At 44.7% G+C, this 22764-nt stretch overlaps 1 protein-coding gene across 1 annotated transcript in view; it reads right to left on the bottom strand.

The window, feature by feature from the left end:
* The window catches only part of lama2 (laminin, alpha 2), a 146501-nt gene that overhangs the window by 47843 nt on the left and 75894 nt on the right, over positions 1-22764 (bottom strand). Inside the window, 12 exon segments of the mRNA XM_060042433.1 lie at positions 2723-3044; positions 3820-3906; positions 4057-4181; positions 7335-7481; positions 7483-7494; positions 10755-10872; positions 13454-13572; positions 13877-14062; positions 14355-14531; positions 19119-19262; positions 22330-22428; positions 22430-22435. Of these exon segments, the coding sequence (XP_059898416.1) occupies positions 2723-3044; positions 3820-3906; positions 4057-4181; positions 7335-7481; positions 7483-7494; positions 10755-10872; positions 13454-13572; positions 13877-14062; positions 14355-14531; positions 19119-19262; positions 22330-22428; positions 22430-22435 (1542 nt within the window).

Genomic DNA, 22764 nt, shown 5'->3' on the forward strand with positions numbered 1-22764 from the left:
GAGGCTGATTTATTGCTAAAATGAAACTGCCTGACACAGGAAATCAAAGATAAATTAAATAAAAACTCACACTGTTTTTACCCTATCAATCTACGACAAGGCAGACTACAAACACACACACACACACACACACACACACACACACACACACACACACACACACACAACCACACACACAACCAGACACACACTCACACACTTATTCGTAGTGAATGTCTGCGTCGTCACACTTGGATGAGGAGCTGTTTCAAGTGCATGCTTAGACCAAATCCAATCACCAGCACACACACATGCTTTGGGTAAAAAGACAACAGAATACACACTCATGCATGACCTGCCATGTGCTTCTTACCTCAAGGACATGCTACCAGGTTTGTCCAGACAAACAGAGCAATACTTCACGTTGAACCCTTTTAACTGTGGTTTTCTTCATTAAGGGATAACATACAGTGAAACAACAACGACGAATGAACACTGCGATAACCACATCCTTTAACAACAAACAGGAGAATAACGGGCGACGGTAAGGATTTAGAAATGCCCTGATTTATTACAACATTCATAAGACTTTAATTAGATCAAATCAATCATGAACGTAGAGGATGCTGAGTCTACTGTAATGTACCTCCGTCCTGTAAACACCCACAGTGGGGTTCAACAGAAGGCACTACGGTCGTCCTTATCATACTAAACGCCCCGCTGGGCTCTCAATATACATCCATTTATGTAAACATCCCTACTCAAGACACGTGTCTCTTCATAGACAACCCCCCCCCCCCCTCCGCACCCCTGCTTTGTGTCTGAATACATAAATACCTGAGTGAACAATTTCCTCCCTACACAGTCTGGAGCAATTTTCTTTTTCCGTCGCCACATCCTGCTCCCACACACACTCCAGCACCTCCCCGGTCCCCCTCCACACACACACACACACACACACACACACACACATCATGGTCACACACACACACACACACACACACACACACACACACACACACACACACACACACACACACACACACACACACACACACACACACACACACACACACACACACACACACACACACACACACTACCTTGTATGAATGCTAATAGCCTCATTTGGCGTCACCATCATGGTCAAATTATGTTTGAATTAAATCTAAATGACATTGAAGTTATTTTCTAAATGACACAGGCCTGACTTCTGCCACAATCTTTCCTGTCGCCGTCGCCCATGGCAACTAGGAGAACTAGAATGGCTTCTAGTGCTAACCAACAATTTGCAGCGAAAAACTAAAACAAGTCACAACTATTGACTCTGGCAGACAGAGAGACCGACAAATACCCAGGCACACAGACAGATCGTTGAGTCTGTTGGTTTTCCAATCCTTTTGCTAGTGCACCCTCACATATTTCATTGATAGCCCACCAGCCCCCTACAGATAGCTAGACAAAGAGATATATAGATGGATCGAAATAAAGTGTAGTTACTCGACTTGAAATGAAAACCCCACGACACTGATGCTACCCCTCGGGGAAATGTAGCAAGCTGAGTAACACGGCAAAAGTAGTTTAATACATCATGGTCTTTTTTCTTTTTTTACACTGACCAAACTTCACTCATTGATCATTGGTCAGTCAAACAGACAGGCGGGCACATATGTTCAATTGTTGATTAAACAAGCTGTGCTCTGCTCTCACTGCTCCAAAACCAATTTGGCAACAAAAACAAAGCAACAAACCAAACACGTGCTCCACATAACATCAAAAAGCAGGTGTCGAGAGTGTGTATGTTCTATGAATGAATGTGTGTGTGTGTGTGCGTGTGTGTATGTGTGTGTGTGTTTGTGTGTGTACCATGGGTATCAATTCCTCTCTGTTCTCACCCTCTGCCATCTTTCTGTCAAGTCAACTCAAGCTTGCGTGTCTGAGAACAGGAGGAATGCTCTGTGATAACCCATACAGGTGCACGGCTATGACAGTTGTATTTGCCCTTTGGCCCTTACATCGGTGTCGGTGTGAGTTGACTTAGAGGTGTGAGTCAAATCGTGGTATGAACAGTGTGATTGAGGGCCTGATGCAGTAATTGTTGGTTTTTGCAGGTTCTCGGACGCACAACCATCAATTAGGTTTGACTGATCCCCAGCAGTTTGATTTCAGATGGCAGCAGCAGAGCTCCGCTGCCCTTTAGGTTTGAAAAAACTCTCGGGAAAATGTAGCTCGTGTGACAGCTGCCGCACGACCTGATCCATTACAGAGCTACGCTGCTGAGAAGCTATTAGAATCAGAGAACAGTGGAGCTGCAAAAAAAAACGACTGAGAAATTGATAGATAGGTAGAGGTGTAGATGAAAAGTTACAGACAAATGAATACATAGATAGATAGATAGAGGTAGTATACAAATAAATTAAAATATAGATAGATATACAGCTGATAGATAGATAGTTACAGAGATAGATGTATAGTTGATATATATATATATATATATATATATATATATATATATATATATACAGATACAGATACAGACAGACAGACAGACTTACAGACAGACAGACAGACAGACAGACAGACAGACAGTCAGACAGACAGACAGACAGACAGACAGACAGACAGAAAGAGATAGAGAAGGTAGAGAGAGATAGAGACTTACGACTCGTAGTGTGTTGGCTGATAGCTGTTGCCAACAGCCTGAGAATGTAACTTTTGAGGCATCAGGCTGTCAAATACAGACAGACAGACTTACAGACAGACAGACAGACAGACAGACAGACAGACAGACAGACAGACAGACAGACAGACAGACAGACAGACAGACAGACAGACAGACAGACAGACATAAAGAGGGGCTTAGTGTCTTACAGGTAATCCCAGCGGGTCCACACACATGCCTCTCCATGCACTGGTCACACGACAGTCCAGTCGCCCCCGCCCCTGCAACGGCATTGGCCGGTCTCGGGTCACACGGCCCGGGGAGTGCCCCCCATGCGGAACACTTACACTCCTCGCACCGACCGCCGGGCATCCGGGGGTTACCGTGGTAACCAGTAGCACACCTGAACAGCGGATTGGGATGAAAGAAAGGGGGGAGTTAATGCAGTCTTGTTGAGGGACCACGACACAGATACATACAGGCATTTCCCTTCAATATTTCCACGTGTGGTGATATGAATGAAGTGTAAATGCTATCGACAGCATGTCAAAGGACCCCCAGCCGGCATCACTTAAGCAGCTGAAACCGATTTTATTTTTCCTTATCCCTGACGGGTCATTCCCTCCAGGCGTCCTCTGTGTCTGTGTGTGATTGCGTAACACTCCAACCGACAGCAAATACTATCGATCCCATGATGGCTGTCCTCTAAGTACTCCTGTTACGGCAAATTAAATCCTCAAGGATCAATACACATCCTTCCCCCCCTGACACACACCTCTTCTGTCTGATCCCCCTGAACAGCGGGCCGTGATATTTCATTTGGTCAGCTACAGCAGCTAGTAGGGCCTGATATGAGGCGATGGTCAAGCCTCCATACGGCATATTTAATACGTTAAACCAGTGGGCAGCAATGGAGAAAACATAGGAGGGGTTTTGATTTGATCCTTACGATGTCGTCATATACTATTAGCTAGAAAGGTAAAAAAAAAAGGTACATTACGGTGGCTGAATATTTTAACATATGCTCATGTGTATGTCTATGTTGTTACCATTGCCACCATTCATTGCCTATATCCTATTGTTCCTGTGTACTCAATTTGTACTACATTTTCGAACACGGGCAGTTGATCGTCAAATGATACGGGTGGTTATCCCTTACAGTGTGTGTGTCACCATACCTCTCACAGTACTTCCCCTCGTATCCTTCAGGACAGTCGGTACAGCGGTAGTCATCGAAGCTCTCCGACACGCAGCTGGGGCTGAAGCTAGCCAAACACAACAGAAGACAAACTCACTCAGAGCCTTTGAAGGATGGACAATGTGTAAAACACAGCATTCAGTGATGTAATAGCAGGTGTGGAAAGTAATGAAGACAAAGAGAGGAGAAAGAAAGAAGAAAGACAAAAGGGGCATACTTGTTTTCTGGGTTGGTTAGGGGGCAGGCACAGGGCTTGCAGTCGTCATGGAAACCACGAACCACGCCATAGTATCCAGGTGCACAGCTCTCGCACCTGGCGCCTTCCGTGTTGTCTTGACAGTTCTAGACACGAACACACAAACACACACACACGCACACACACACACACACAGTTGCATCAGTATACTAGGACCTTAAGGGCTTTCTGTGCTTCTCGGTGAGTATTCATATTGCAACAGACCCAGATACACAACAAACGTAATCAGACACACTTTCACATACAGCCCGATACAACACAAGCCCCCGCACACAGAGCAGTTGTTTCACAGCTGTAGAGTACATTTTAAGTTGAGTTACACTTGAATTTATAGATGTGCATTATTATTAACCTTATTTACAACTTAATATTCATGCCTAGTTTGTAATTTGACATCCGACTTAGACAACACTGACGTTGTTATGACACCTTTCAGCATGCACGTCTGCACTTTAGGGATCCAAATTTTGAGTGACAGGAGCCAGAACTCCAGAACTGGATCCAAGGCAATTCATCCAATCATGATCATGAAGTATTTGCATTTAAATCGCCTGCCTTGGTTGTGTCTATTGGGGGATATATTTTCATAAACACCTTGTCCTGACTACTTGAAATGCCATGGATTAGTTCAAATACCTTGGATGCACACAACGTGTGCACACAAAGAGACAAACATGGCAATTGTACATCTAATGAAATGCCTCACTGTATATAATAGCTTGCAAGGAAGATCAAGAACACAGCTGAAAAACTTCTCATTAAACACACACACACACACACACACACACACACACACACACACACACACACACACACACACACACACACACACACACACACACACACACACAAAAACATACACACAAAGCAAACAAATAACAATGGACGCGCCCCTGGGGCCCTGTCTTGCGTGTTCATGGAGATTGTTGCAACAGGAACTTCAATTGGTATAACAGGAAGTTTCCCCTTAACGAGCCAAGTCATTTCCATTAACTTCCTGTGTTCCTTGTTACCGCTAATTACCACAGAAACAAACTCGTTTAGCATTTTTCAATTTCGCCCTGCTCTGCTCGAAAATGTTAACGATGTTGTGGGATGGATACGGAGGGAACAGAGGAAAACACAGCAGCCGCCAGGCAGAGAGTGAGAGGGCGAGAGAGAGAAAGAGATATAGAGAGAGAGAGACGGATAGAGTGAGAGACAGAGAGGCAAGAGAAAAGCAAGAGAGAGAGAGAGGGAAAGAGAGAGAGAGAGAGAGAGAGAGCGAGAGAGTGAAAGAGAGCAAGAGAGCGAGAGAACGAGAGAGCGAGAGAGAGCGAGTGAACAGTAGGTGGGTGGGTGAAGGAAAACAGATGGTTGTTCTGAATGGAGAGGCTTGTTGCGTCCCACACAGACCATGCATCCTTGATGCCACCTCTGTACCTTTTATAACGAGTCCCTTTCACCACATCACTGCGTGCCACGGTCGACGGGGGACCGTTCACGTGCGTCGCTGCACAAGGCTTCCTTTGCGCATCGGGTAGACAGAGGGTTCGCCCTTACACCTTAACTGAGTTCAGACCTCTAAATGTTGTAAAGGAGCGTTGGAAGCAACCCGATGGGGGTGATGAGAGTCAGAGGAGGCGAGGGGAACACTGAATAAAGGGAATGGCAGAGAGGGCGTTCTCAGAGGAGGGCTGAGGAGGAGAGAGACGGGAGGAAGAAAGAACGAACAGTGAGGGAGGGGAATATGTTATCCGAGGAGATGTAGATAGATCGAGTGAGAGCGGGGGGACCCGGCGTCGAGTGAATATAAATAAATGTATACCTTGCTTGGTTTGATGGGTATCTCGCCATATTTCCCAATGATTTGCTTTGACAACGAGGATGGCGACTAAGGGGGTAGGGGACCTAGTCAGCTCCTGACCCTGAACAACGGGGTGGAGGGTCGCACTCGCTGACCAGAGCACGCCACTTCCAACGGATTGATGACCGCATCAAAAAGGGCGCCTGTGTGTTTTTTCATTTGCAGCTCTGGCTTCTCCTCCCTGCTAATTGGTCCCAACGACATTCCCAATAACGGCTGTGAGTTTAATACGTCCCTTCTCCCACATAAATAGCTTGTGTCCCAAAACGCACCCTTCCCTGGCAAAATCCCCTTCAGACAAGTCAAGCAGAGCCCATTAATACATAGAGCACCTCGTCATAATTACAGCCTCAAATGGCACTGGGAATTAAAACGTCTCCAGTGTGTGACTTCCGGACAGCTAAAAATACCGGCTTCAGCCGCCTCCAAGAGCCAACACGCTCGACTCGCAGAAGACGCGCTGCGTGGGTGGATGGGCACGCCAGCGACCAGCTTGTCATGGCTGTGCACGAGGCACTATAACGCACACGTTTGGTCCGCATGTGCTGCGACACTGCAATGGTGGCTGTGCTTGCGTTGTCATTCTTCATGGTTGGAACGAGGGCAGAAACCTGTAGTAGCCGGTGTGCAGCAACGTTGGTCTTTCACATTTGAAGGAGTCCCCCTCCAGATTATACACACACTGGCTGAGTTGATCGGCAACACGCACTGACATCTGCGTGTTGTGTTGTTGTCTACGTTGGGGAGGGGGTGGTTGGCTGGGTGTTTCGGTTGTCTTTGAGGAGTTGTGGAAGTGGAAGCACTGTCCTGATCACTGAGGACCACATGATAGGAGGACACCGAACCTGAATATGCTCTTTCTCATTAATTAGCACAAGGATAATTACAGCACATTGCTCTCTCTCCCTCTCTCTCTCTCCCTCCCCCTCTCTCCCTCTCTCTCCCTCTCTCCCTCTCTCTCCCTCTCTCCCTCTCCCTCTCTCCCTCTCTCCCTCCCCCTCTCTCCCTCTCTCCCTCTCTCCCTCTCCCTCTCTCCCTCTCTCCTCTCTCCCTCTCTCTCTCTCTCCCTCTCACTCTCATGCATATTGGCCATATAGCCACATACACACACACTCACCTTTAGTAGCTTCTTGACATATGGTGGCATGTAATAGAGCGATGCGCACCGCACCAGTGCACACACACACACACACACACACACACACACACACACACACACAATAATCCATTCATATGAACACAAACACACACACACACACACCACACACACATACACGCTTGCACGCGCACACACACACACACACACACACACACACACACACACACACACACACACACACACACACACACACACACACACACACACACACACACACACACACACACAGCTTACCTGGCATATGGAGGTCTCGGGGTCACAGGTGGCGGAGTGGCCGCTACACTGGCAGCGCACACACCTGCCCATACCGGCCACTCCGGGCTCCTGGGACGCCGGGCCAGACGCTGGACCCACAGCCGCTCCCCGCAGGCGGTAGAACCCCCGCCGCACACTCCTGGAGCCGGGAGAGGGGGGAGGGAGGGAGAGGGGGAGGGCGGGAGGGAGGAGAGGGGGGAAGGAGACGGGGGAGGGAAATGGGGGAGGGAGTGGGGGAGGGGGTCGCGACGGAGGAGAGGGGGGGGGGGAGAGGGGGGAAGGAGACAGGGGAGGGAGATGGGGAGGGAGAGAGGGGGGAGGGGGGGAGGGAGGAGGGAGAGGGGGGAAGGAGACAGGGGAGGAAATGGGGGAGGGAGAGGGGGAGGGGGGAGGGAGGAGGGAGAGGGGGGAAGGAGACGGGGGAGGGAAATGGGGAGGGAGAGGGGGAGGGGGGGAGGGAGGAGGGAGAGGGGGGAAGGAGACGGGGGAGGGAAATGGGGGGAGGGAGAGAGGGAGGGGGCGACGGAGGAGAGGGGGGAGGGAGAGGGGGGAAGGAGACGGGGGAGGGAGATGGGGGAGGGAGAGGGGGAGGGAGAGGGGGAGGGAGACGGGGACATCCACACACATGGTGGGTTTAAGGGACAGGTGTCAAGGGGAGCAGGTAGGACAGACAGGCTGGATGGTCAGACAGACAGTGATACCCCATGGTGTCGTAACACCTTAGGAACACGCTAGCTCTTCCGTGGGGCGATGGGTGGAGTCATATATGTGTACATATATATTAATATTAATGACTGTGTGTGTGCACTGGACACTCCGTCATACGCAGGTCATTAAGCATAAACAAAAACAATGTGCATAGCCCTGAGCAAACGCAATTAAACATGATGCAACTGTTGACCACTGACACACGCACGCGCGTCCCGCGACACACACACAAACACACACACAATTAAGAGTTATTCCCTCCAGTAACTTTTAAATGGGCCCACGTGTGCTCTTCCCACATCCCACGCACACACATACACGCAGCACGCACTTTCTCCTTTTCAGTAATAATTAATGGAGTCCATTTAAAGTGCCATCTGTTCCCTCTGCCGGTGCTAAACGCCTGTTTAAAAATACTTTATTAACAACGACGCCGGCTACAAATAGACGCGCCATCTGTCAGCCGGGCCCTCTGTGACCGGGGGCCAGCGCAGTTTAGGCCCCCGCGCGCCTTTTGGCTCTAGGTGGTTGTCTACTATCTATAGCGTATGGCTCTACGTTGTGAACTACACCTATCTATAGCTATGGCTCTACGTTTTCATCTAAACCTATCTATAGCTATGGCTCTACGTTGTTATCTACACCTATCTATAGCTATGGCTCTACGTTGTGAACTACACCTATCTATAGCTTAGGGCTCTAGGTGGTTATCTACACACTTATCTATAGCTTAGTTTACGTCTTTATCTACATTGATCTATAGCTTATGACTCTACGTTGTTATCTACGCATATCTATGGCTTATGGCTCTATGTTGTTATCTATAGCTTACGGCTCTATGTTCTTATCTATCAGATCTATAGCTTATGGGTCTACGCAGTAGGCTATACCTATCTATAGCTTATAGCTCTAGGTCGTTATCTATATCTAGCGATGGAGTATATAAAGTTATATAACACAGAGTAGAACGTAAAGTAACTTACAAGTAAGTGTGTGCATGTGTGTGTGTGTGTGTGTTAGTGAGAGAGTGTGTGTCAGGAGCACAGAGAACAGCCTTTTTCCATAATTCTCAGCCTGTGTATGATCATGCTTTTTTTGTATTCTCAAGACATTCATTCCCAACATTATTATTATCATGTCCAATTTTAATAACATCCTTAATTGAGCAATGTGTGTGGGTTAGAGAAACACTGTGTGTGTGTGTGTATGTGTGTGTGTGTGAGAGAGACACACAGTGCGTGTCTTTGTGTGTGAGAGAGACACACAGTGTGCATGTGTGTGTGTGTGTGTGTGTGTGTGTGTGTGTGTGTGTGTGTGTGTGTGTGTGTGTGTGTGCATGTATGTGCGTTTGTGTGCATGTATGTGCGTGGGTTAGTTAGGTCGTGCTTAATCCCTGTGAAGCGTATGAAAAATTTGGGGTAAAAGACGCTAGAGCGGCTTGATATTGTTTGACGCCGAATGCAAATGAGAAACGGTGGCGGGGCTACTGTCCGTGACCCTGTGTGTTTACCTCCGCTGAGCAGCGCTGGGTCTGCCTTCACTTGAAATACAGTGAGGTGGAACCCATTTGATTCAATCTACCGTGGGAGCCAGGAATGGTGGGCAGTAATTATGTTACTCAGAGGGAAATGGCTTGGAATAGGTGGAGATGGAATGTAGAGATGGAGAGAGAGAAAGAGAGAGAAAGAGAGAGAGAAAGAGAGAGAGAGAGAGAGAGAGGGTGAGATATAGAGAGAGAGAGGGGGAGAGAGACAGAGGGAGAGAGAGAGAGAGAGAGAGAGAGAGAGAGAAAGAGAGGGGGAGATATAGAGGGAGAGAGAGAGAGAGAGAGAGAGAGAGAGGGGGAGATATAGAGAGAGAGAGGGGGAGAGAGAGAGAGGAGAGAGAGAGAGAGAGAGAGAGAGAGAGAGAGAGAGAGAGAGAGAGAGAGAGAGAGGGAGACAGACAGACAGACAGACAGACAGACAGACAGACAGACAGACAGACGGACAGTCGGACGGACAGACAGACAGACAGACAGACAGACAGACAGACAGACAGACAGACAGACAGACAGACAGACAGACAGACAGACAGACAGACAGAACGGCAGACACACAGACACACAGACACACAGAGAGGGAGAGACACAAAGTAGAAAAAGATAGAGAAGGTAGAGAGAGATAGAGACTACGACTCGTAGTGTGTTGGCTGATAGCTGTTGCCAACAGCCTGAGAATGTAACTTTTGTCATTAGGCTGTCAAATACATGACGGGATTTAAAGTAAAAAACAGTGACATCATTGTTGGAGTTCAGCTGTAGTACGAATGCTATTCAGCCTAACAGCCTAAGGTGGTTGTTTTCAGGCACAAGGATGCAGTCAAATACAAATTAAGGCCATTAAGGCTAATTAACGTTGTATTTCACATCATTGTGAAAAAATGTTTTCGCTGTTATATTATTTAAATGCAATTCTATTTACTGATTCACTTGTCACTACATGAATAAGACAAAACTTGGTATTACCAACTCCAGTTTTACATATTTGAACGGCTCAATGTGTGTGGGTGGTTGTTTAAGAGTGTGTGCAAGTGCATTTATGTGTGTCTGTGTGGTTTTGTGTTTGTGTCTGGGTTTGTGCATGCTTGTCAATGTGCATATGTGTGTGTGTGTGCGCGCATGTGTCTGTGTGTGTGTGTGTGTGTACCAACCTCGCAGGACAGCCCAGAGTAGCCAGCAGGACATTCGCAACTCTCAATTTGGTGGGCTCTCTCACTCTCTGTGTTGGGACGGCCCCCCTCTGCTACGGTCAGACTGATCTCTGATATACTGCAGAGAGAGAGAGAGAGAGAGAGAGAGAGAGAGAGAGAGAGAGGGAGAGAGTTTTGACAAATCCAAACCCTCACGGATGCTACAGCAGAAACAGAGAGGTGAAAAAAGCCTTTCTGTCTGAGTTGCCCCATCAGCAGAGTAAACCCACGGTCGGCCACCCGCCGCCCCACACCAGGTGGTTCAACCTCCCCTGCACTGTGGATCTCTAGTTAACAAGACTGAACAGAGGGTTTAAGCTCAGAGGAGCAGCACTAGAACCAGTGAATGATGCCATAGGTAAACAGAACAAGTTCATAATAAATGTTTAGAACTGGGATACATTTATTTTCGATTTATATATATGTTGGCTATGTTTAACTGTGTCAATATTACTAATCCTCTCTCCACTCACTCAGAGATTGTTTGACGTAGGCGATGGCAGAGCGAGAAGACGTTGTGTGCTTGAGATGTCTCTGAAGGTAAACATGGGCCTTTATGCACGACAAAGAAACCAAGGATGCAAAGGGGATACGTTCAAACTAATGCTCTAATCCATTTTGATGGTACGCCGGTATGGCAAGTCGTAAGTTGCAAATCTCCCAACTTTCTTGCGGCATTTCACTGAGGCACGCCCCCTTTTGGTCGTAGTATCTCGTCGCTTTTGAAAGTAGAGCTGTGAGGCCGATCGTACTACTCGTTATCAAATGGCTGCGCCCGTAAAGAGATTTATTATCTATGTATTTGCATCACGTTGGTCATTTTAATGTAGATTTTAAATGCTCTTACACACTTGACATTGCTACTTTATGCCGGTCACCAATTTATGCATTGCACGTGTAACAGAGTTAAAAATGTAGTGTATTATTATATATGATTCTCGCCAAAATAAAACTGCCGTGGTTAATAAGTGTGAATGGGAGCCACCCGTGGCCATATGGTGTACGGCAGATCTGCCGCGTTTAGTTCTGTGCTGCGTGGAAATCTACTGCGTTCCTACTCGATCAGAGAAGCCGTTGCTTTTGATCTGGTAGGTTCGCTATATAAAGCACTGTACCCAATATCAGTTTTCTTAAAGTGAATTCATGTTTAAGTTGATAACTTCGATGTATCCCATGTGTTATGTTATTTACCATTCACTGTTACGATCGTACTGTAGTTTGCATGTTTTAGAGAAAGTTTATTAATACTTTTCTTATGACCTTGGGTTTCTACATGCTAAGGCTAACATGGCTAGCGGCCGTAAACTCCGCTAGCCACGTTCATACTTGAAAGTAATATTACTCTCTTTCTTGCTTGTGCAGATGCTGTATATGTACACCGATTTCTGATGGCAATGATTTGATTTATTTTCCAAAGGTATGTGGCTCCATAATGTAAATAGGTTTTAAAGGCACCCAGTGCAACTTTATGTAAACATTCAATGAAAAATAAACATTCAATTTCTAGTCTTTTTTACACGTAGTAAGTTTCAATAACTCCATACCATTACATATCGACATTCAAGGAGCAAAGATGAGACGTCGTTGTGTGGTGAGAACTGATAGAAAATCGTAAACAACAACAATCGCCAGTGGGGAGAAGCCATTTTTCCATTGACTGGAAGCCTGCTTTATTTATTGTAGGTTACAAAAAATAAAGAAAATGCCGGCATTGTTGTTGTTATCGATTTTGTATCAGTTCTCACCACACAACGACGTCTCATCTTTGCTGCTTAAATGTCGGTATGTAATGGTATGGAGTTATTGAAACTTACTACGTGTAAAAAAGACTAGAAATTTAATGTTTATTTTTAAGCCTTGAAAGTTGCACTGGGTGCCTTTAATAAAGTGCTGTAACTGCACATGGACTACAGTTATGCCCATTCATGGGAAGTTAAATGTTTTGTATGTATTTTCTATTACTAGTAATCATCGGAGAAGCCGTTGCTTTTGATCTGATGCTGTATATGTACACCGATTTCTGATGGCAATGATTTGATTTATTTTCCAAAGGAAAATAAAGGAAAGAAAATTCAACAGTTCCGCCTCCGTCTCCCTGATGCTTGACCATCGTTACACACGTTCTTGCTGTGAGTGCAATACAAGGTAAAGTTTCTAAAGAGGCTAATGTAACTAACAATAACAATGACTAGCCAATGACTAGGGGACGTGCCTCCACAAATGCCGCAGGAAAACCTGGGAGATTTGCAACTTACGACTTGCACGTAACGGCGTACCATCCAAATGGATTACAGCATTATAACCGGGGCCTCCTATCCAGTGGAAATATAGTTAGGATAATGAATGAATTGTGGTCGTCGAGCTGCGGTCGTAGGATGTTCTATTTATCTGGCTATACTTTGAAGGTTTTACTCTCGTGCTTATCTAAATGAAAGGCCCACTTGCCTTGAGAGGGATGTAATTCAGACGGCGTCTTTGTAAGCGGGCTAACGGAAAAATCTGTTTTCAAGACATTATTGACAGACCTTGTCACAGCACACTTTTGGATCTGAGCTTATCTATTGATGGATTTAAACATCTGAAAAAAACTTGAGAGGCTAACCCATTGCTATAAACGTATTCATTGTGTGTGTGTTTCTGTGTTTCTGTGTGTGTGTTACCGGCTATGTCTCATTTGGTTTCCCTGGGAGGCCTTGATCAGTATGTAATCCACATAGAACAGAACGTCCATGAAATCTTCCCTGGTCATCGAGCGCCCATCAGCATGCTTCCATTCAGCCTGGACACACACACACACACACACACACACACACACACACACACACACACACACACACACACACACACACACACACACACACACACACACACACAGGAGGGGAATAAATTAATTGTGAGACATTTACAATTGTATACGTTATTCTTGTATAAATAGAATGTATTCATTTGGTTCAAAACGTATTGGTGGTTACATCAAATATAAGTTATGTTATGAAAAGTCTACAAACCAAAACCACAAGAAGCTGGAATTATTTCTATAATTGAAACCTTATATATCGTTCCATATCTCCTTTCCTTCTCACCTCCGTCATTTCTATTTCGTGGCGGGTGAGCTGTCCAATCTGCAGCCCCGCTGTGTGACGCATCATCAGCAGGTCCTTGTTGGGCCCGCCCCTGATGATGACCTGGGGCTCGTAGGAGGAGGAGCCTGTTTCCTCCCTGGCCTCGTAGTAGACGGCGTACTTGAGCTGTCCGCCATACGCTGTGATCTGCGCATGGACCGAGTGAGGGAGGCTTCACATGCAGAATATGGAGTAACCCCCCCCCCGCCCCCGCTGCCTTTTCATTCCACATTTGTGTTATCCTGAATGCATGTGTCCATATTTATTTTAATGTTTGTTAAAAGATAAATCTCCCATTTGTACTCGGTCTGGTGTGCAGACAAACTTCTGAGTTTGTCTGCACACCAATTAGAAATATAACCCACGTTGACAGCCAGCGGGGGGTTCTCAACTCAACGCCATGTGATGTGTATATCCCTTAATCACAGGGGTGACTCACCATGGAGCCCTTGAACTGCTCCGGCAGCCTCCAGTAGTAGGGCTCGCTAAGGGCCGAGCTCACCAGGTCCGCGTGGACCAGGATCTCAGGGTGCTGGAAGCTCACTCCGGTGCGCGTCTCCGCACTGTTGGACTTGTCCACCAGGGGGAGCACCGTCTGCTCCGGTTTCAACATGAGCTTGACGGAAATGAGATTGTCAATAAACTTCAAAATAATCTGTTTTTAGAGTTGGAGATTAGTTTATATGAGTAAAGGGCACAGTGGTTTGAAGCATTGAGCGGTTTATGCTCGGTGAAGAAAATAAAGAAAGAATATACAATATATCATTATAGTGGAAAGGTGATATCATTATGTTGTCACTTTTTAGCCTTAACTGCTCTCTCCTTCACCCATTCTGGTGATATTTCTTTGTAGGCCGACTTTATCTTTAGATCGATTTTAGTACCACACATTCCATTTTCCCTTTATTTCTGTCCGTATGTCTACCTGTGTCCGTGTGTGTATGCGCGCGCGCGCGCGCGTGTGTGTGTGTGTGAGCATGTGTGTCAATTGCTATACCAATTTTCTGTGAATAATATAGGGGATGTATTATTGACTGTGGGCTCTGGCCAAGAGGACGCCTTCAGAAATAGAGTCGCCTGCCGCCGATATCTGACATTCTCTCTCTCTCTCTCTCTCTCTCTCTCTCTCTCTCTCTCTCTGAAAAAAGATTTGGGAAAATTGAGGGAAATATTATTAGATGTATGATAGGAGGGCTGCCATGTGGTTGAGCAAACGCATCTCAGAGAGAGCCATCTATTTACCATATCCACTGCACAGTGGCAGCTGTGAGAGTCCACCGTTATTGCTTCAAAGTGGAAGCTCTTCCTGCCTCTGTCATTCTCTGTCTTGCTCCCTGGCCCGCAATCTGAGAGAGTCTCGGATGCGTAATGTGCTAATCAGTAAGTTATATTTCAAAGATATTCCGTCTGAGGTCAGTAAAACAATCAAAGAACTCTATTCTAGTCTCCTAGTATAAACATTGACTCTGTGCCATCCGGTCTATAGGTCTTATATAAAATAAAATATGCATCCAGATACGAGCAAAAGTATTTTGACCTATAGTGTACTGTATATAGGATACTCCTATATAGTATACGATATTCCTAAATGAATAATGTTTCCCTAAAAAGTTGATGTTTCCAATCTATTGTAGTTAAGATTTTTTTTTGCATGTTTAAATAATTATACTTTTTATTTTTATTTATAGTCTATGGAGTGTTTGGGGGTTTATGGTTAGCTTCCCCAATAGCATTTGTGACAGAAGGGGAGACGGCTCCCTAAACCTGCTAAAACTACTATTTGCAAAGCCAACACTTTGCCTTCTCATACTCAAGAGGCTGAAAGGCAGATATATTGCAGGACTACTTTTGTCCATTGAAGGTAACACTAACCTATAGGTCAGAGTTATTTGGGTGAGTTGCGTATTCAACAACTATTTGTGTGCGTGTGCGTGCGTGCGTGTGTGTGCATGCGTGTCAACCGTTTCATACAGACTAAGCTAATGGATAACCCATTCTCGGTGCACGTACATTGGCCTGTGTGCTGCCTCGCATGCTCCCGTTAGCTACTGTGCACACGCACACACACACACGCGCACGGCACTCTCTCCACTCAGTGTAATCTCACGACTCAGTGGTTCAGAGAAAATCTCCCTCTTTCCGATAAACCCCCCATTTTCTTGCTCTTTTTTTTCTCACTCCTCTCTTTCTCTTGCTCTTTCGTGCCCTTTTAATATACACTCTTTGTCTCCCTGCCTCAACTTGGAATTTATTTTGGAGCTCATTTTCTCTCGCATCCAGACTTTCTCTGCTCCTTTGTTTCTTTGTCCAAAACCCTCTTTCGCTTTATATTTAATTGTCTTTCTTGATCACTTTCCTCGACCTCCATCTTAACCTTCTACCCCTCGCTACCTCAGCTGATCTGTATCTCACCCATACTCTCGCTCTCTCTCCTTTGCCAATGTTTCACTATTCACAGACAAGCCATGTGGTTGTTTATGTTGTTTACATGCAGCACTCAAAAAGTACAGTGGTCTCCATGGAAACCCCAGGTCTAGCCTCTGGTAACTGTTTTGCGGTTTGAAGACTTTTTTCTATTATGAGAAGAATGAGGTGATAAAAAAATAACATTGTTATTTATAAGTGTACCTTGTTGTTGCCAAAGCTGAAGTACTTGGGAAATACTGAGGAATACCTATGAACCCATACGTGTTTTAGGTACATAGATATACACTGAATGTACACATATACACAGGAACAGTGACATGGAGACCAAGGCAGGGAGAGTGTCTCCTTAACATGATCATATTTAATGAAATGCATTGTAATCATGCTTATGTAATGTCATGTGATGTCCTAATGACGTCCTATCTATTCTTAAAGGACACATAATATTCCTGTGTTCATAGATGTATGGACATAATGACTCTATTCTTCTAAACTGTTGCACACAAGTTTTGGCAACAATGAATACACAAGAAGGCAAATCTTTCAAAGCCAGTAGCTAATTCTGTTCTTCCCAACTTGCATTAATTCAAGCTACTGTATTCCCTAAGTCTGTGTTTTCCTTATTTATTTCCAACCATAATTATATGTCACCTTTTCATCAAAAGCTGAAACTAAAAGCGTATACTTAAATTGGATAAATAGTATATCAACTTGTATATCGTTGCTAATAAAGAATAAGTAATAGGTTAATTAAGATAGCCCTGTCATGAGATTACATTTCGGCAAACTTGGCCAGAACCAAGACTGAGAGCATACGACACAAGCAGCCTCTCTGAGAGGGACAGGGTACTGTTAGGACCCCCCCCCCCCCCCCCCCCCCCCCAGGCCCTCAATCCCCCTCCAGCGACTGCACTGTGTGCGTGTCTGACTTCATCAAATGGTCCATTTCTATTTATACTTGGGCTGAAAGCACCCTAAACAGTTTTGGAACAAAGCAATACGATTCTTAACAGATCTAATAACAGTTCTATTTCCCAGCTTATGGTTAATAATAATGTTTTTCAGGATCCTTTAGTTATTTCCAAAGCCTTTCATCTGCGTTTCTCTTCTGTTTGCAGTTACCATTCATTTGATTCTCCAACCACACTTAGCCCTCTTAGCGATACAACACGTAACAGCTCTTTCTTTCAAAAGAATATAATTAATTTTAGCATGCCCTCTCTGAGTTAACGAGGGCAAGCGGCCATGGAGCGGATGGACTGGCGGCTAAGTGATCCTAGCACTAACTAGCATTTCATGTACTAGCTTGGCCATTTGCTGATCTATTTAATCACAATCTCTGTCTACCAGTAAAATTCCATTTATTTGGAAGTGACTCTTGGATGGCACACCATTGGTCTCAATAATTATAGACCAATTTCACTTATTAGTTAAATAGCCGTTTTCTTGGTGTTAGTTTTCCAACAATTATCAGCATATCAGCATATCATATTAGCATATCAATGAATGCAACATTCTATCTTGCTCCTGATCTGCTTTCAGAACACATCACCACAGCTCAGCGATGGCTTAATGTACACATCCATAGGATAGATACGCCCTGCTCAGGGTTGTTTGGTTAGTCTTTGAGTCTACTCTGGGCCCTCTCCTTTTTTCTATTTGTACTAGTGAACTCCCACTAATCTCTTGTGACTGTAATGCTAGTTTGTCCCATGAAGCTGGCCGACTCGCCTTTTGGTTTCAAAGCTCCTGAGGGGAGTAGCTTAGAACAACTTTTCTCTCTTTAAGTCATTGTTACTCGTTTATCTTAAAACGTCTTACGTTTGTCCGGTTAATTAGTAGTTCTCTTCAAGTTCATTATTGTATGTGTATTTAGGTTAATGTTGATGTATCTCTGCATGTTTATTACAGTGTGCATGATTCTTTATTTATGTTCAGTCTGCTAGCTCCCAAAGGGCTTGTTTTGTGTTGAGAGGTCTGGTTTGTGTGACGTGTGTTAGGAGCTGTTGGGCTGCAGGTCGGCTGCGACAGTCTGCTTATGTATCTGTTCAGGAGTGTTTTGTTGTGATGTTTGATGTGCTTCTCAAGGACCTCCTTGAAGATGAGGTGTTCTCTCAAAGGGTTTCCCTTCAATAAAGTTCCTAAAAGCTGCATTTGATGCGCTACAGTTCTTGTTATGTTCTATTAAGTCTCAATGGGTCCAATATAAAGTCTTTGATCTCCTTTTTGTATATTAATATGTATTAAAAAGGAACTGCCTGAATAGGTTTAACATGTCGACGTGTAATCTGCCGTCCATAATAGTTATAAACGGAGTCTCAGTGTATTCATATATATATCTATATATATCTATATATAGATATATAGATATATATACACATATACATATATATATTGGGTTGAATAGGCCTCGGATGTGCACCACAAACCATCTACGTAGTTGCTTTTTTAAAGATAAGAACAGATCTCTCTCAGTTTGTAGTGAGTTATAAGTTATACCACTCTGCCCATCATATTTATGAACTAAATACTATATAATCTAAAACAGTCACAATAAAAGTTGAATTCAGATTTAAATCTTTGACTTATTGAATGATTGGTTGAATGATTATATTATCGGAAAAATGAATGAAGGAAAAAAAATGCTCAAAAAATTTATAAAAAAAAAATTTAATGGACAATTAATTCATTATTTAATTGATAAATTAATGGTTGAATGAAAAAATGTCTGGACAATGAATGGATAGGTGAATGATGAGTGCACGTTTGTACATACCGACATTCTGATGAGCCCTTGCTTCTCGGAGCAGGTTTGGGACAGGCCGTAGCAGTAACAGCTGCTGCAGCCCAGCGGGTTTCGTACCGACAGCCCAAAAGTGCCGGGCTTGCAATCCTCACAGCCGTGCCCCTCAACGTTAGCCTAAAGAAAACACAAAAAACACCCGCGGAAAAACACGTGATTCTTTGCAGTGCCAAAATAGAAAAGGACCAACACGCAGACAGTCAAATAGACGGGGAGAACCTGGTTATTTAAAGCCTTTTCAGAGCTGCTTGGGCTCCTTGACAGACAGAAAGCCTCCCGTGTGTTGAAGGTTAGGTGTTGACACCTCATGACAGGGAGCCCTATCGCTCACATGGACCGCATACATCATAGCTGAGTGTGTGTGTGTGTGTGTGTGTGTGTTTGCGCCCGCGCGGATGTATTTGTAATAAGATGACGAGAGACGGCAACAAGAGAGGATGTGTGTGTGTGTGTGTGTGTGTGTGGGGGGGGGGGGGGGGGGGGGGCTCTGTGAAGGAGACAAGCCAGTGACATAGAGGATCAGAGTATCATAGCAACCTTGTTTTTTCCTCCCCTCAAAGTATATCACCACTCTCTGATAAGTCACACGCACGCACCGTCTGTGTGCATGTGTCTGTGTGAGTGTTTATTTGTCTGTGTGTGCGTGCATGTGTCTGTGAGTGTGTATTTGTGTGTGTGCGTGCATGCATATCATCAAATATTGAAATGTGCATCTTCTGGCATGGAGACATTTGTTGTTTGGTTAGCTACTCCAACTCTCATCCAATATTTGTTTATTTAACTGAACACGTTTCATAAGTCGCTCATTTTCAGAGCCCACATAATCTATGGCTGTGTGACAAGTTCTTTATAAACTTTTCTGCAGGCGTCTTTTGTACATAAGAGTATGCTTTAAGATTATAGACTCAAAAGCCTCAAACGCACACGGATGCACCGCGTGTGTGTACATTTTGTGTGGGTGTGTGTGTCTGTATGTGTGTGTACGTGTGTGTGTGTGCGTTTGTATTTTTACATTTACAATCATAACACTAATATCACAACTTGCTATCCAAAACATATACTTTCTTCCATTGCTTCGTTTCATTGACTTTAACTGCCGTCTGGAAATTAACGTGACAAGCGAATCGCTCACCAAAGGCTTGTCCATTAGGCAAGCACTGCTTTAAAATGGATGACCGCAGTCAATAGTTTAACTGGTCGGTTTCGCGAATTTTGTTACATTTTGACTTATACAATATATATATATGCGTTTCTGAGCAAAGATGAATGCAGTATAGGGGCGATTTTTGGAACTGGTTTGGAAGTGAATGAAGTTAGTTTTTGCTGATGTGTTAATGTGTTTGAGGGGATCTGTTGGATTTGCAAGTAATGTTTCTGCTGATTTATTTTGTGCTGGCACTAAATAGGGAAATACAACGGTCTTTATGTGTGTGTGTGTGTGTGTGTGTGTGTGTGTGTGTGTGTGTGTGTGTGTGTGTGAACGTTTTGTGGGGCTTGTGTGTGCATGTGTTTGTGTGTGTGCGCGAGCATGATGGGGATTGTGTATTGTGTGTGTGTGGGTGTGTATTTGCTGTTATAATGAGGGATGTTGACTCTCTATGCTATCTTGGTGACAACCTGTCACTGTTTGTCATACACAGACTCACAAATATAAAAAACACACACACACACACACACACACACACACACACACACACACACACACACACACACACACACACACACACACACACCAAAGCCTAACCAGAGGCAAAACTAAATCTATCTATCCATCTATCTGCCTCTATCTTTCTGTCTATCTGGAAATCCCAGGAAGAACCTTATTATAGTCAAAATAGTGGCATTACAATTCATTTATCAATCCCATGTGTAGATGCACTATATTGGGACTATAGGTGATCAGGGAAGATCAGAGTCCTGAAGTGTAACCTAATCAATTGATCAGGCAGACCCCAGCGGACTCCTTGCAATCAGGACCGGTCCCCGACCGAATTCAGAAAAAGACTTGATCAGGAGTGTATCAGGCGTATCATTGTGTTATTGATTAGTTAAACATTGTATAGTATATTTGTACTATCATAGCAATGGTTTGTGAGTTTGAAATAATGTCAAATGTCTTTCAAACGCTAATCTTTAAAAACAGACATATTTTCAGGGCGCCATTGTGTTTTGCAAAGGGTAAAAAGGTTCAATGTGGGTTTATCAAACTAAATCACCAAGGTAGTTTTGGTCAGGGAGTAATGCTTTGAGGCGATACACCAATGAAAAATTACTTATGTGGGAATCAATTTGACTTTGCAAAACTGTGCAGGTTACTCTTCTTTTGTCCAAAGATCCTTCGGGCAGCTTTTCGAAGGGAAACTTTCGGCGTAAAACAGCGTACTCGTCCTAATCTATCTTTAGCCCGGACGGATGAGTTTGGCGGCTGACATTGTCATCTACGTAAGCCGCCGCAAACAGTAAACAAAAGACAGCTGCAGTAATTGCGTTCCCTCAACCTTTCATTATTATAAACAGGAAAGGGAAGGCTGTCTGGAAACCTTTCGACGATAATAATCCTGAGTCTTTTGTTTGCTTGTGTCTATCAAACTATCTCTGTAACTGTGTGTTAGTGTGCGTGGTAGAGAGAGACGGTTACACAAAGCGTTCTCGGTCAGTACCGTGTAGTTGACTTGTTTAATTATGCACAGACACATGCACACATGCAGACCAACACCAACACACCAGTAAAACAAATACACTAGCACACACACATGACGTTATCATTATATTTTGGGTTTACAAAATTGCTCTGATAATTTAAATAAAAGACATTACCTAACCACAAATGGCCATGACTTGTTGTGTGAGTGTTTGTGTGTGTGTGTTAGTGGGGAGGTATCTTTGTGGGGTGTGTGTCTGTGTGTGTGTGTGTATATTTTTTCTGTGTGTGTGCGTGTGTGTGTGTGCGTGTGTATGTATGTGTGTGTGTGTTCATGTGTTGTGTGTTTGTGTGTATCATTGTGTGTCTGTCTGTGTGCGTGTGTGTGTCTGTGTGTGTGTGTGTGTGGGTGTGTGTGTTTGTGTGTGTGTTTATACGTGCGTACCTGTGCGTATGTCTGTATGTGGTGTGTGGTTGTGTGTGTGTGTGTGTGTGTGTGTGGCGTGCTGTGTGTGCGCATGTGGCAGTGTGCTCAGGCCGTACCTTGCAGCTGCATTTCCCGGTGCGGTCGGCGCAGGCGCACACACCTCGCTCCTGGTCACACGTCTCGCTCTCTGACCCCGCCGCGCTGCACTCACAACGCCGTGCACTGCAGGGGAGACGGGCCGGGTCACATGGGACACGACACATGGGACACGTCACATGGGACGCGGCGAGACGGCGAGACGGACAGCAGGTCCTGAGGCGGGCCTTTCATCCCAAGGGCGGGGTTAAAAAATCAAGAGCCAATAACGTGCGGAAGATTCTCACCGGCCCGGATTTAATTCAGTTTAAGAGATTTGATTGCAACTTTATATATTCCTTTATTTTTCCGATGCTGTTTTATGCATTCGGCTTTCTTCAGTGAAAACAACACCCCTATGGTGAAGTAAATATCCGACCATTAGCTTCTGTTTAGCTTGCGGGTTTATTGTGGCG

The sequence above is a fragment of the Gadus macrocephalus genome, chromosome 21, assembly GCF_031168955.1.
Source record: "Gadus macrocephalus chromosome 21, ASM3116895v1".
Taxonomy (NCBI): domain Eukaryota; kingdom Metazoa; phylum Chordata; class Actinopteri; order Gadiformes; family Gadidae; genus Gadus; species Gadus macrocephalus.